Below are 13,909 nucleotides of genomic sequence, written 5' to 3' on the forward strand. Positions count from 1 at the left end.
GCGTGACTCGTGTAATGCGGGTTGATCATGGTGCAGGTGCGCGCACGTGCAAAAGGGGGAATGGAAAGGATGATGTTTTGGGGTAGCAAGAAGGCCATTTAGTTAGGAAAAAAATAAGGGTTTCCAAAATAATGTTTTAAAGAAATTGGTGCAGCCGGAAATAGTTAATTTTAATTCAATTAATGTCATGATGCAACCCTTTTCGAGATGGTGCGACGTGACCGTAACAGGAACTGTGCTAGATGAGGTAAATCGTTGATGTTGGGTCCTATTGGAGGTGTTGGATTTTGGGTACAGATTTTGTCCGATACCGTTCTTACGATGTTGTTGTAGTTTTTTTTCGTGAGTTTTAAATACATTTTGTAGAGTTAACAACAAGAAAACATATCGCATTTATCTCAGACTATATTAGGAATTCATTAATAGGACGCTTAAAATAAAATAGCCAAAAAGATGACCGAGGATGAATGAAGAATACTATTTGTTGTTACCTGATATTTCAGGAGCTCTCATAATTTTGGGAAACCTTCCTAACGTTTTCTACTGGGAATGTAATAGGAATTGGACTCTACGGGACCTATTTTTAACAGGAACTTCAAATTCCTGTTGGATTCAAAATGAGTCTGTTTGAAAGGGAAGAGAGAGAGAGAGAGAGAGAGAGAGAGTCCAATTCGCCAGAAATAATGTTCATTTCCAATAAGAAAGAGTCAAGAAAATGTTCCAAAATATAGAAAATCCCTGAGCAACCCTGTAAATCAAAACGCTTCAAACCAATTGATCATCATCAAACCAATTGAGCCGTTTATTTACCTTTTTGCTCACACATCAGGGCATGTCAACTTACTTCGAAGCTTTTTTTTACAGGATATGTATAAAAAACAGAAGCATCTAGTTTGACATTAAGGTAATATTTTCTTACTCCCGTGGCCAGAGACCTATTGAAGGCCATTCTGCTATTGCTTGCGGACAGTGCGGAGTATTGATATGGTTCCAGAATAACCATCTAGCAGTGAGACAGCCTCGTAGTGTTCTGTTAAGTGCCGTGCGACAGCAGCTGCAGGTATTGGGTCCAATTCTAGATTAGAACCTGTAATAATAGATTCAAAATTTAGTGCAATGAAGATTCCGTTGTAGTTAACAATCTTAAATTAAAAGATAATGTAGCTTGTTGAAAAATAGAAGATTTTCAGATTAATTCTAGCTTTTCTATTAAGTTACCAAGAAGGTCAATTTCAGCATTAAACTGTGATCCTCCTTTTTTGCTGGACCGTTAACAGAAACACATCTCTCTCTGTCGCTCACGATGCAAATTAAGAGCTCCTACCGCAAAAGATAATTTTTTCTGTGTCTGTTTGCAGAGCAAGGTGGAAACTGCACAAATCCTTCTGCACATACCTACAGCAACAACTTGCCATGATCAATTCTCCCTTGCAGTAGGGAGACTCTTACGCCAAAGCCTCATTCCCGTTCCTTCGAAATCGCCATTACACCACACACACAGACACACACGCTCCGTAAATCATCACTCCGAACAGAAACTGCTCGAGAAACATGCTCAAACGCGATAGCACATAATACAGACAGCATAAGAATGTGGGACGATACAAAACCGAAGACAGACAGAGAGACACAAACACACAAAAAAAAAACAAAAACCCTTCGAGAACGAACGACCGAGACAGTTTCTTGTGCGCAAAAGGGCGCAAAGGCCAGGGCGTCGTCGTAAAGTAAAAAAAAAAAATAGACCCAAGACCTTTCACCACAACACACACCGTTGGCGGTGTTCCGTTTCTGAGATTTTGCTTCTCGCCAAAGGCTTGTTTTTTTGCTCGCTCGCTTATGCTGCTGCTGCCCGAGATATGCGCATTTATGCTTCCCCGTTTGGTTGGTTGGTTGGTTGGTGCATGCACACTGAACACCGAGAAAGTGCGTACAGTGCGAGTTTGGTGAAGCAGCCAGTGTGTAGGTTTGTTTGTATGTATGTGCGCGCGTGTGTCTGTGTGTGAGAGAGGGTGGATTTTTTGGTAAACTTTATGTTGTCTCTGTACCTTGTTCTCTTTTTTCCATCTCTCTCTATTATCTCTTAACTCTTACTCACACCCTTTATGTTGTTGTGCTCATAATCTCCCTTCAACAGGTTTACGCCGATAATAATGGTAATGGGGAGAGGGTGACAGCCGCCGTCGCCACCGCGCCGGATAGTAGCAACATGAACAGCATTAACAACAACACTGAGCGTACCAGCAGCAGCAATCGCAGCCCGCCGAACGACAGTTTGTGCATAATTTCCGCAATGCTGCGCCGGACGAGCACCACGACAACGGTGACGGGTGATGGTGGCACCCCCGGAGGAGACCTACATTTGCCATCCACCGAACCACGTTGGAAGGGCACCACCGCCACCACCGTAGGGCAACATAATTCCACCATAGCAACGCCGTTGCTACCCTTGCAGCACGCTGGCTGCGGTGGTATTGGTGCGCTCGCAGCACCGCTCTCACGCACACCATCGCAGCGAGCCATGGAAGGGGAAGCAGCGGCCGTGCCGTTCGAGTCCGGTCCGCCAGTGGCGTGCGCCGTCAGCGCGTTTAATTGTGTGCGGCAAGCGAACGCAGCAACATCGACGTCGGTGCGTCGTGCGGACGGTGCGCAAGCGGATCGTGTACGCAGCAGTGAGATCGATCGCGTCGTAACAGAGCAGCAGCAGCAAGTGGTGGTGGTGCATAGTGGGGAAGGAAGCGGAGACGGCGACCGTCCCGAGCAGCTTTCCGTGGCGATGCGGCTGAACGTGCCGGCGGCCGGGCTGGCCGAGGGCGGCAGCCGGACCAGTGTGTACATTCCCGCCGAGGGGGAGGGCCCGCCCGCGGCCGGTGTGTCGCTGCCGGCGTTGACGATCCAGGTCAATCGGCTCGATCCAAACAATCAGCAGCAGAATGATGTGGTTAACAATGCGGCGTCCGGCGTGAGCATAGTGAGCTGCTACCGGGCGGCCCCGGTGGCCAGCGGCCCGCAAGAGCCGGTGGAGTGTGAAGGGGGGCAGGGTGCCGCAGAGCAACAGTGCAGTGTGGTGGTGCGCCCCGAGCCGGCGGCAGGCAGTGAGCAGCAGGGCGGTAGTGTAAATACGAGTGAGGCGGCCGTCGAGCCGATGGTGCAAGTTTCTAGTGTCGATCAGTCGATCGAATCGCCCGGGGCAGGGCGCAACGGTGCGAGTGAGTGTGGGGAGGGGGGCAATCGAAGTGCACAGAGCAGTGGGGTCGCAACGCCTTCGCGTACCTTTACGTCTACCGAGGCGCAAACGGATGACACAATCCAGCAGCAGCAGCAGCAGCAGCAGCAACAGCAACATCAGCAACCGCAGCAACAGCAACAGTCACCTCAACCAGCGCATCTTCTGCTGCAGCATCCGGGGTTCATCGGCAGCCCGGCGGTGGCCGCGGAACCGCTCGTGACGACCCTGCTCGGCCCGCCCGGGTCCGAGTTTAGTACGCGCGAGCATCGGCGGCGTGAGCGACGCGAGCGGCGGCAGGCGCGCAACCGGCTCCAGCACATCCATCCGCTGGAACCGCCGGTACCGCCGGCACCGTTGCACCGGTCGCCGCCGCCGATCGAGATCATACCCGACATTCTGCACAGCCATCTACCACCGCCGTACACGACCCTGCCGATGGGAGCCTCCCTCCTGCCGCAGATGATCCCGGCGAATGCGGTCGCGGCCGCCGCCGCCGCCGCCGCTGCCATACCGGTCCGGGCTGCCGATGATTGCCGCTACACGTTCCCGATACCGATCATGCGAAGGTAAGTGACCCCAAAGGGTGGCCTGTGAACCAATGTTTTGTTTACTTTCCAAACGGGCATATTCAAACGGCGACGGTACGCGGCCTGGGCCAATTGCTATTGATTTTTCACTTTCGTTTGTGGTTTGTGCGTTTTTTGCCCTCTTCTTTTGCCTTTTTGATTTTTGGTTTCTTCCGGACCAGGTGGAGGGGGTTGGTGTGGGGTTTCTGAGCGCCCACAAGGTAACACAGCGCGATCCAAAACTCACTTTCTCTTCCTTCGATGAACGATGGGGGCGGGAAAGGAGAGTGAAGAGCGATGTCTTTCGGGTCTAGGGGTTTTGAACGACAACACACCCGGCGGGGTCGTCACCTATCACCGGGAGGCCCTGGTGGATACGGGGGTTTTTAGTTGAGCTTTTTCTTTCCCCCTCGTGCTGCTGGTTAGGAAGTGAAAGGATTTTGAAGAAAAAGAAAAATGAAGTAGTGATCCATCTTGTTGTGACGCGGGAAGCGTGGAAGGGAAGGGACGGTGCAAGCGGCTGGGCTTGGGTTAATCTGCGCGACACGCAATCATCGTGGGGTCCGGGCATTGCCAATTGCATCCGGTTTGTTGGGACCTTTTGGGAGCGGGTAGAAACGGTGGGATGCTGCTTAACCAATGCAAAAAAAAGGTCGATCGTATTTTGTTGGTATCCGGTTCGAAGGACCTAGAAATTTGATACGGTGTGTTATTTGGGATGGTTATTTTTGTACAATCGTTTTGTACCTACAGGGAAGATTTCGTACTTGGGTGGTATCAACACTGTACTTTTAATTAATTTTCTTGATTATTTTGAATTTTTGCAAAATTGTGATACAATGGAGTAAAACCAATACTGTATTAGAAATTGGGTGATGTATCGTTAGGTAAATTTCCCACGAGTTGCCATTTTTGTATAGGGATTTTACTAGGAGTTTCCCCATCTCTTCATTAATCGATTTTATTCGATTTTATCGATCGGCATCCTTTTGAGGTCTGAGAACAAGAAAAAGTCGCTGGGGGCCAGATCTGGAGAATACGGTGGGTGGGGAAGCAATTCAAAGCCCAATTCATGAATTTTTGCCATCGTTCTCAATGACTTGTGGCACGGTGCGTTGTCTTGGTGGAATAACACAACACAAAAGTTGCTTGACAAAAGATGCTCTGTCTCCCAAACTAATTGACATACAGACGTCAAATTTTGACACCAATCATTTGAAGGTTGGTACTATATAAAAAAAATGCATTTAATACTAGCGGCGCCATCTATGTGTCAGACCGGGGACTTATCAGCCAACCTGTTACCTACCATCAAAATCAAAATCAAGACCATGTCTTAAAGAGGAACGGTGGTATACTTAATTAGCGCATCGGAATTGAACTCGTCCGACCTTGTAGGAGTCAGCGGTTCTATCCACTTAAACAAATTGGAAGCTCTGGGCTGATAGAGATCCAAGATTGTTTTGTTTCACTTGTCACCTGAGTCAGCTTCAAGTCACACGCCTAGTCGTAACAATTCTAGTCAAAGCAGTGAAATAACCTTTAATCCTAAATTCTTCAACGCTTAAAGTTGAATTATCCTTCGTTTTACTCCGTTTAATGAATCCTTTAATACCGTTCTAAATCCTTCATGTCATCGAACAAAACAGCACACACTCACAATTAGTCACAACACTTGGCACAGCTAATTTCGTCCCGCCGTTCGACAGCTGACTTCCTGTGGCTGGGACCGTTCTGCAACTTAATTAGCGCTGTCGCTATTGCTGCTGCTGCTGCTGCATTCGAAAATTCCGCTTCACTTCCGCTTTTTTCGGCACGCCCTATATGAGCCCCGCCGTACGGCCATGCACGCCGCGATGTTTACTTTCGTTTGACATACCGTTTTTACCATCCCACGCTAACGACGCGACGACCCTGACAAGGCCGGGCTGGGGTGGTGTGGTGTCTCGAGCAGTGTGTGTTTTGGGGCGTCGTCGTCGTCGTCGTTCTGATTGTTTCGTCTGCACTACTAACTCAACCTAAAATGATGACGACGGTGCGGCTGCTTGCGATAATGAAACATGAGCCCGAGCAACGACGGGCGCTACTACTATGTCTTACCTGCGCCCTGCACCACGTTCTGCCGAAGCTCGTCGTCGTCGGGTTGTCTTTTCCGCGCTGATTAATTATTCATACAAAAAGCGGTGGCATGCGGAGTTTCCATCGGGCCCGTATTTTTTGTGTGCTTCTGCACCACCAACGTGAAAACCTGGCGGCGGTGGAATTTTGAACCTGGCGGAATTCAACCGCCACAGAGAGCGCAGCACTCATCGTTCGTCGGGCCGGGCGGGGAATTGAGATTTACGGCGGATCCGCGATTCGTGCGATTCTTCCTAAGCTCCCCCGGCTCCAGCTGTGGACGGAGGACGACTGTATTGTCTGCAGCTGCGTGTGCCGGAAGTGGTGGAATGTGTATGGCGCCGGGCGGTGCCGGGTTTGAGAAGATAAGTGATCGGTTCAAGGGGTCGTCCGCCCGACTGCTTTGACGTAATGCTCTCGGTGCTCTCGGTGTGGCTGTAGCGATTTTGCTTCATTTTATGTGGTAAGGGTGCACTATTTAACTGTGGCGGTGGCACCAGCGAGCACTACTACAGCAGTGGTATGTGTTACGTGATACGCGCTTGAATCAAGCATTCACAGCAAGAAGAAAGTGACTTACCATAGCCCTTTCTCATGAATGATACATCGGAGCGGTACAACCAACAAAAAAAAAACGCTGTTGTGAGGGTGGAAAAATGCCACAAAAGAAATGGTGCCTCCATCCGGAAGCGGAGCGAAAAGCTGCACATTAATTCGGTGACTTTCATTTAAAGCCATAGTGACCATAGTACTGCGCCTGTGATCCGCGGATTCCGTAGCCCGCAGTGTGTTCTTCACATGACGCAACGCATGTCTTGCCTGTTGTGTACGTTGCTTGTTTTTTTTATTTATTCGAAGCGTACAAATGCAGTCGGATATCATTTCTTTATGGCGTTCCATCGCCGTTGTTGCGATGGCAACGGCAGGCTGGGCCGGGCACGTGATGGCCTAATTATAAATATGCATCCCCAGTTTCACCTCGTTCACTCGCCAACTCGATCGGATGCCCTTTTTGTTGGCCGTTTCATAAGCAGGAATTTATAAACAATGCTGCTTCTCTCTCTCTCTTTCTCTCTTGTTGGGTTGTTTTTCCCTCAATATTGTTAATCCCACCGACGTTGAAAGCTTCTGGTGGCGCGCTTAGCTTTAAGTTGAAATAATTATGTACACGTTGTTTAATTTTACGCGTTACGTGTGTACAACATGCTTTTCTCGTTATGTTTTCTATACCATCGTATACGTTGTGTTGTTTTATGATACGGCATTCGTTTGACTTCATTTAAAAGATGTACCGATTGTTGTGCGGATTAATGCTTTTAAAAAGGTTCTGCACTGTTTTGTGTGCCGCGTGATGTGTGCTGTTCCCCCGGCTAACTTGCAGGAAGTGGGGGGGGGGGGGGGGGAGAAGATGTCTTTTAAAATGTAGGTCATTGTGCATTGTGCGGGGTTGAGGGGAATCAGAAATGATGATGTTTCTTCCATCGGCCTGGAATGTAGAACGTGCCCGGCAGAACGTTCCTCGCTTACGCCACCATTTTATGCTGCCGCTGTCATAAAGTCAGTCTCTCTTGCTCCGGTTTTGCAATCTGTCCTGCCTGTCGGCGGCGTTTTCTTATCGAGAGATGTCGCCACGCACCGCGTTCTACGCGTTGCGTCATTTTTATAAAAGGGCCCCCCCCATCATTAAAGAAAAGTGCTTTCGACGTTCGACGGGTTTGGAGGGTGGGGACGGTTTGGGCTTAATGCTGGTGGAATTGCTATTTGGTACATTTGTAGAATTGGATACATTCTCCCGAAATTGGACATCCGTGTGGTGTCCGTGGCCCCCGTGGATGGTGGTGTCAAACTTTCATCTCACGTAACGGTCACGCGCGGTGTCAGAAAACTTTGGAGAGAAAAAACCAAAAACCCCACCACCACCGACCAACAATGTAATCTAGCAACAAATGGCGACTGTGCTGGAAAAATGTGCGGTCCAGCCACGGTTGCTGACCTTTCCACGGGCATAAAAATAGATGAATTTCCTCCATTTTCCTCAATGCTTGTTCACACCATCCGGATCATGTCACTCGTCATCCCACAATGTCACAATGTTCAACGTTTTCCACTCCATTCCGGGAGGTACAGGCAGTAGCTTTTCGCCATCCCTCCCCCCGGAAGACCGGCTCAAACATGACGTACCCGGTGGAGGGGCGTTTGGGGGGGGTTTTGGTTCGAAATGACAGAAACGGAAATTAATTCAAATATTCATTTCCATATCATCGGAGCTGTCGCGCGCGTGGTCCGGTGTTTTGTCCCCTGCAAAGCGTCGGAGGGCGGGAGTATATTGTGTCCCCATGCCCGGGGCCGCACTGGCTGACGGATAGAGCACGATATAGCAGTGTGAAAAAGAAACGGAAGGATGTGTGGTTTCCATCGCCATAGAAAAAACATACATCAACATCCAACATGTGTGTCTGTGTGTGATGTTTGGTGTGCCCCAGTTTACAACACAGCGTCACTGGAAGGGCACAGGAAAAGTGTCAACGCCACTAAAGGGGAGATGGTGGGTGGAAGCCACCCGGCTGTGTGGGTGATTTTTTAGAAAGTAAGTCGTCGCTCTGTGGTGGACTCGTGCGGCAGGGCGATAGACTCGCTAACAAGACGGTGTTGCGGTGCCGCGATGGAAGAATGGATCGAATAAATTTACTTCTGTCATAAATTTTTGGGGTCCCGCGTGCATGACACTCTTCACATTGGAGGGCCTGTCAAAATGCAGCCGCCGCTTGGAGTGGTGCCGACGGCACCTAATATTAGACGCGAAGTGCATTTTATTCCCCTTTTTGCCCGATTGTATGCTTTTTTTTGTGTATTCCATGTCTTCAGCTGCTGTGGGGCGGATTGATAAACGACCGGCAACTGGTCGGTATCGTGGACAAAATCTTCTTGCCCTCCCCCCCCCCCCCCCAAAAAAAAAAACCAACTCCGCTCAAGGTCTCGGCAGACAGAGCACTAGACATTAGTCAATGCGTGGCAAACGGAAAGCCGATTTGGATGGTCGGGGGACTTTCTGAAGTGCTATTTTTAGATCCGTTGCAACTGTGAATGCACCATTAAGCGTGCGAGCGCGCGCGATAGAAGAGAGTTCTTGGCTCGTATGTGGTGCCGTATGTTGTTATTGCGTATGGCTTTCTTTTTCTTCTGTAGTGTGTCCCGGGCCTGCACTTTGCCTGAGGGTGATAAATTTGCCCCTGCCTTGCGCGAGGCGCTTCGTGGCGGTAGGTTTTCCGCTTTCCCGTTTTGTGGGGAGAGGGAGGGAAGGTATGCGCATTTCACTGCGTCGCGCCACTCGTTGCACTTAATTGCTACAAATCTCTGCGCAACGCAACGCCGGCGGTGGTTCGCGTCCTCCGTTTAGTCGTTTTGGTTTGGTCGGGGCGCCCCTCTTAGCACAAAGCCGTGTGAGTGTGAAATTAAAAGCAGGATCACTTTTCCTTCAAGGAAAAGTGCAATTAGCTACAACCGTGGAAGGAGCGAGCGAACGAGCGAGCGGTATGATGTTTTATTTTTGTTTCACAAACGCTCTCTCTCTCTTAAGCGCAGGACGACCAGGCCAAGGAGGGAGGAGGATGTTGTGCTACTGCTAGCCTATTACACGCTGCTTCTAATTATAGAGCGGATGTTCGGGTTCGGAAATGTCACTGGAATCATCTAGCTGCTGTTGGCAGCGGAGCTACCGACAAACGCAGCTGTGTGCCTGCGCAGAGACGAGTGGGGAGTGGGAATCGAATTAAATGTTTTTATTAGGCGTAACATGAGATTTGAGAACACACACACAGACCCACATGCTGGAGGACGGTACACATCCCGATAGCAGAAGGGAAAGAGGAAGCGAAGCATGAGATTGAAAGTGAATCCCTCTCATGAAGCTGCGTTTTTTGTATGTGTGTGTGTGTTTTATGCCATAGAATCGGTTTAATGCTCCACATTTGCTCCGAATGTGCAGGGGGGAGGAGGGTTTTCTGTCAACCTATGTAACGAACCGGGCGGTATCGGTTTAATTAAAACCATTCACCACACTGAGAAGCGAATCGGCGCAATCTGCTCCAAACTTTTACTGCTTTTAATAAAAAAGAGGGAATCGCTTTCTGTATTGAACTGCAAAATTAATGAAATATTAATTAAGTTTCGTTTTTTTAATATACCTATTTTAGGGATCGAACAATAAGGGTATTGAGAGTTTAAGAGAAAACGTGTATTGATTTTTCCTTATTGAAGGTGCAAACATCGGTAGCGCGAAAGGGAAAATTAATTTTTGGTGCACAAGAGTGAATGTTCTGTTTTATGTAGTAAATGGGAGCTAATGTAAATGAAGGATGAATACCATTTCTTATCATACTTTACTTACCGTTTCAGATGATGTCTGCAATATTGAAAAGTCGATAATTTGATTAAAAAACACGTTAAAAATAGTAAATAATTGGTAATGATTACAGCTTTAACAATTATGACAATATTCTATACAAAATCACGCGTCAAACTAAGCTCATTTAGGCTAGCAAAACAGTTCTCTTTCTAAGAGAAAACGTGTTTTGTTTAAGATAACGATTTTTCGATGCTCTGTTGTTTGTAAAGCATGTCAAAATCTGATGTGGCAGAGCGCAATTATCAATTGAAAAGTATGCGCATATCCCGGTAGATGAACATTTCCACCCTGATATGGGCTGTTAATTCAATACTTAAATCCCTCTTAACGTCTAAACAAATACAACCAAACATCCAAATTTTCATTAACACGTTCACGCTACCACCCCTAATCACTGCTTAACGGGCGACTACAAACAGAACCTTTCAAGCAGTTAGATACCAACAAAACTATCAAACATTGGCGTGGTAAATGCTCCAAACAGCTTTTAGCGGGTGCATTCCTTGCCACGCGGCACGGTTAAACACGTTGCACCCCCCATCTTGGTGGGGCAGCCAGTGTCTTCAAAACACACGGCGGCAGCACAAACACGTCCAACACACACCGATACAAAATCACGGCACTGGGACGACTTCGTGACTGAGAAACTGATCTTACCGCACCTCAATTTTGTGGTGCTTTATTTCTCTACCCCACCGCGCCCGAACACACCGAAGCGAGCAGTTTGCTTTTCTTTGTCCAGTAATCTGGGCCAAATTCATTAGACCGCTCCCCTGTCCCGTCGCCATCCGATGTGGAGAACTGTTGTCGCGCTTTTTTTCCTTCCTCTACGTTCACCTTCACCTTTCGCTAACCTCGTTTACGCGGGGGAAAATTGGAGGCGAAGAAAAAATCGGCGGGCGCTAAACGATGGCCACCAGCAAACACACTTGCCATTTGTCGAAGGTTAGTGTACCCCGGGTGAGGAAGCGCGCGCGCAATGAACGAAAGAAAGAACAAATGCGCGAGATCTTTTGGAAGAAAAGTTTCCAGTGCGTTTGGGCGGGAGAAGACATTGAGTAAAATCAACTGAAGAAAGGAAAAAGGGATCGGTGTTTTGGTGTTGAAGGAAAAACCAAAAATGCCGTCCGTACAAAAAGTAGGAGCTAATGTCCACAAATTAGTGGGGCTCCGTCTAATCGTGGTGTTCATCAACCCCAAAAGTTCTCTGCTGTTGTCCGTCCTAATGTTCTAACAAAATGTCGCCGTGGTCGATTCTTTGTTTTTGTTACGGCCGACAAAATAGACGAGCGAATCCAATGCGAACTCCAAACCACAAAGGGAAATATAGAGAGAGGGAGAAAAAAGCGATATAAAACTATCACCACAAACTCCAGAAACACAAAGAGAAGTAGCGAGACGCAATAGACGAGTCTTAGACACAAAAGAAACAGGCACATTGGCTGCCAATGATGTGCTAGCAGCAGCAGCAGGTCTGCTAAGCAAAAACCTTTTCCCACTTTGCTCCTCCCGTCTAACTTTCGACTTCAAGTTTTCACTGATCACCTTTTTTGTTTGGTAAGGTGGAAGTCTTGCCAAGACGTACAGCGACTGCTGTTTATGTCTTGGCAAGGTAGAGAACGGAAAGCAACGGGGGAGATCTTTTCAACAGTGTTTAGCTGTCCATCTGCGGGCAGCTGTGCCGCAAGACTCTACCATCATTCCCTCGGGAGAGCAAAAGACAAACGGTTTTTGGACCGTGGCGATCGAGACGGTTTAGAGCAACTCCCTCGCACTCGCGATATGTCCGTGGATGGAAATTCAATCAATCAAATCGAATCGGCATCTGAGATGTTGGTGTCGGACTGGTGGAGCAGTGATGTGAGTTTGGAACAGAGAGAACGGAATGCCACAGAGTGAGTGAGAACAGACGCCTAGAATCTTGGAACGGTAGAGGAGGTTTTGAGGTGTAACATTAATTTGATCGTGGCGAATGATCCCACCCGGTGGGGAGTAAGACCCATAGCAGCAGCATAGACAGCCACACGATCGGATACAATGTGCTGCTGGAAAAGGGAAGGGAATGTTCGTGGGCAAAGGCAATGGCTCCAATGGTTCTTAAACATTGCTAATGATCGACGAAAACGAAACGTGCGCAACGAAAGTGCGGTGCGGGTTTTGCCTGCTGTGTTCCCGGGCGCTGTGTGTTATGATCGGGAATTTGGAGTTCGGCTCCGGAAATCCCCATCTCCGTCCATGCAAAGCGGCGGTATATGTGGGTAGAGCGACGAGGGGCTGGAGCAAAACAAGTGTTTAATGAGATTGAAATTGTTCTTCAACCACAGCCAAGCGCGCACTGCGCCTTAATGGGCATGCAAGAATAGAAACTTTTCATCACATACACACAAACGTACACACTTCACCCTAATGTGCATGACCTTTAACGATGATTAAACGGTTAATTCCTCTTTATTGGAGGGGGGTTTGAGCGCTTTTCTTTTGCTTCGGATCTTTGACGTGGGGATTATTATTGGGTTCGCATTGGGCTGGGGGAAGGATTAGTTGCGGCAGATCTCGCATACTTCGGTTCGCATTTGGGTAATAATGGCGGGAATAATGGGGGTTTGATCTTCTGTTTTTGATTACCACGACGTTAGGAGAGCGAGCGCTCTCGGTTCCGTTAGATCGCTCAGCTTGAGGTGCGATTTGTTGAAAATGTGGCTGATTTGTTCGGAGCAGCAAGGTGTCGGCGATCTTTCGGACAAAAAACAGCCCTTGGTTCGAGAGTTCCGCGATCGTTAGAAATCTGTACCGAAATCTTTATTTTTAAATATAAGGATGCCAAGAAGCTGCCACTTGCTATTGCGGTTCTTTTGCGGTGTTTTTTTTTTGACATCGTCGGAATGAAGAGAGACTGGCGAGCGAGAAATGTAACCGACAAGACAGCATCACGTGCTTGGCTGCTGATGTGCAATTGCTGTTTCGGCACGATGTTGCTAATGAATTTCTTTAGCGCTTGCAAGCGAACTTGGGTTTGAGATTTGAGAAATCGTGATTGACCTGCATTTGGGTGCTTTGGGTGGGAGGGGAATGTTTCTTTTTTACCGAATGTTTTTCGGGCATCGCTTCAGAACTTATTGCTTTCTAGGCTAGATTGTTGCAAACATGGCGCGCACATCATCACACTGTAAATTTGAAACCTGTCCCGAAATTGACAACATTCTGATCTGCATTGAAAGTTCTCATGAAAAAAGGGATATTTGATTCAATTTAGCCCAATAGACCCCTTGTAGAACCGTAATGCTCTCCAATTTCAAGCGTCAAGTTGCCCCCTCCTATGTTTCGTATGTTTGGCTCGGTTTTGCGAAGGTCTCGATCCCAGTACTGAAGGGTTTTTGGGGGATATCGCCTAAAAGCTTAATACAAGAGCAACAACAAAAAAACCCATGTCTATTGAAGTTTGAAGGCGGTTCGTAATTAAGTGTGACATTTTTGCATTCCTTCGGTCGGCGGCGTACCTGTGACCCAACCGAGGATAAAGCACACAGCACCTCGTCCCGAGAAAAAGGGTCTTTCGACCCGGTTTTGGGCTCAAGATTTAATCAAGGTACG

At 48.1% G+C, this 13,909-nt stretch overlaps 1 protein-coding gene across 1 annotated transcript in view; it reads left to right on the top strand.

Annotated features, from left to right (window-relative positions):
- Nucleotides 1–13,909, top strand: part of LOC120952051 (AF4/FMR2 family member lilli) — a 120,730-nt gene that overhangs the window by 5,011 nt on the left and 101,810 nt on the right. Inside the window, exon 2 of the mRNA XM_049607439.1 lies at nucleotides 2,138–3,795. Within this exon, the coding sequence (XP_049463396.1) occupies nucleotides 2,138–3,795 (1,658 nt within the window). The remainder of the gene's footprint in view (nucleotides 1–2,137; nucleotides 3,796–13,909) is intronic.

The sequence above is a fragment of the Anopheles coluzzii genome, chromosome 2 (genome assembly GCF_943734685.1).
Source record: "Anopheles coluzzii chromosome 2, AcolN3, whole genome shotgun sequence".
In the NCBI taxonomy this organism is placed as follows: domain Eukaryota; kingdom Metazoa; phylum Arthropoda; class Insecta; order Diptera; family Culicidae; genus Anopheles; species Anopheles coluzzii.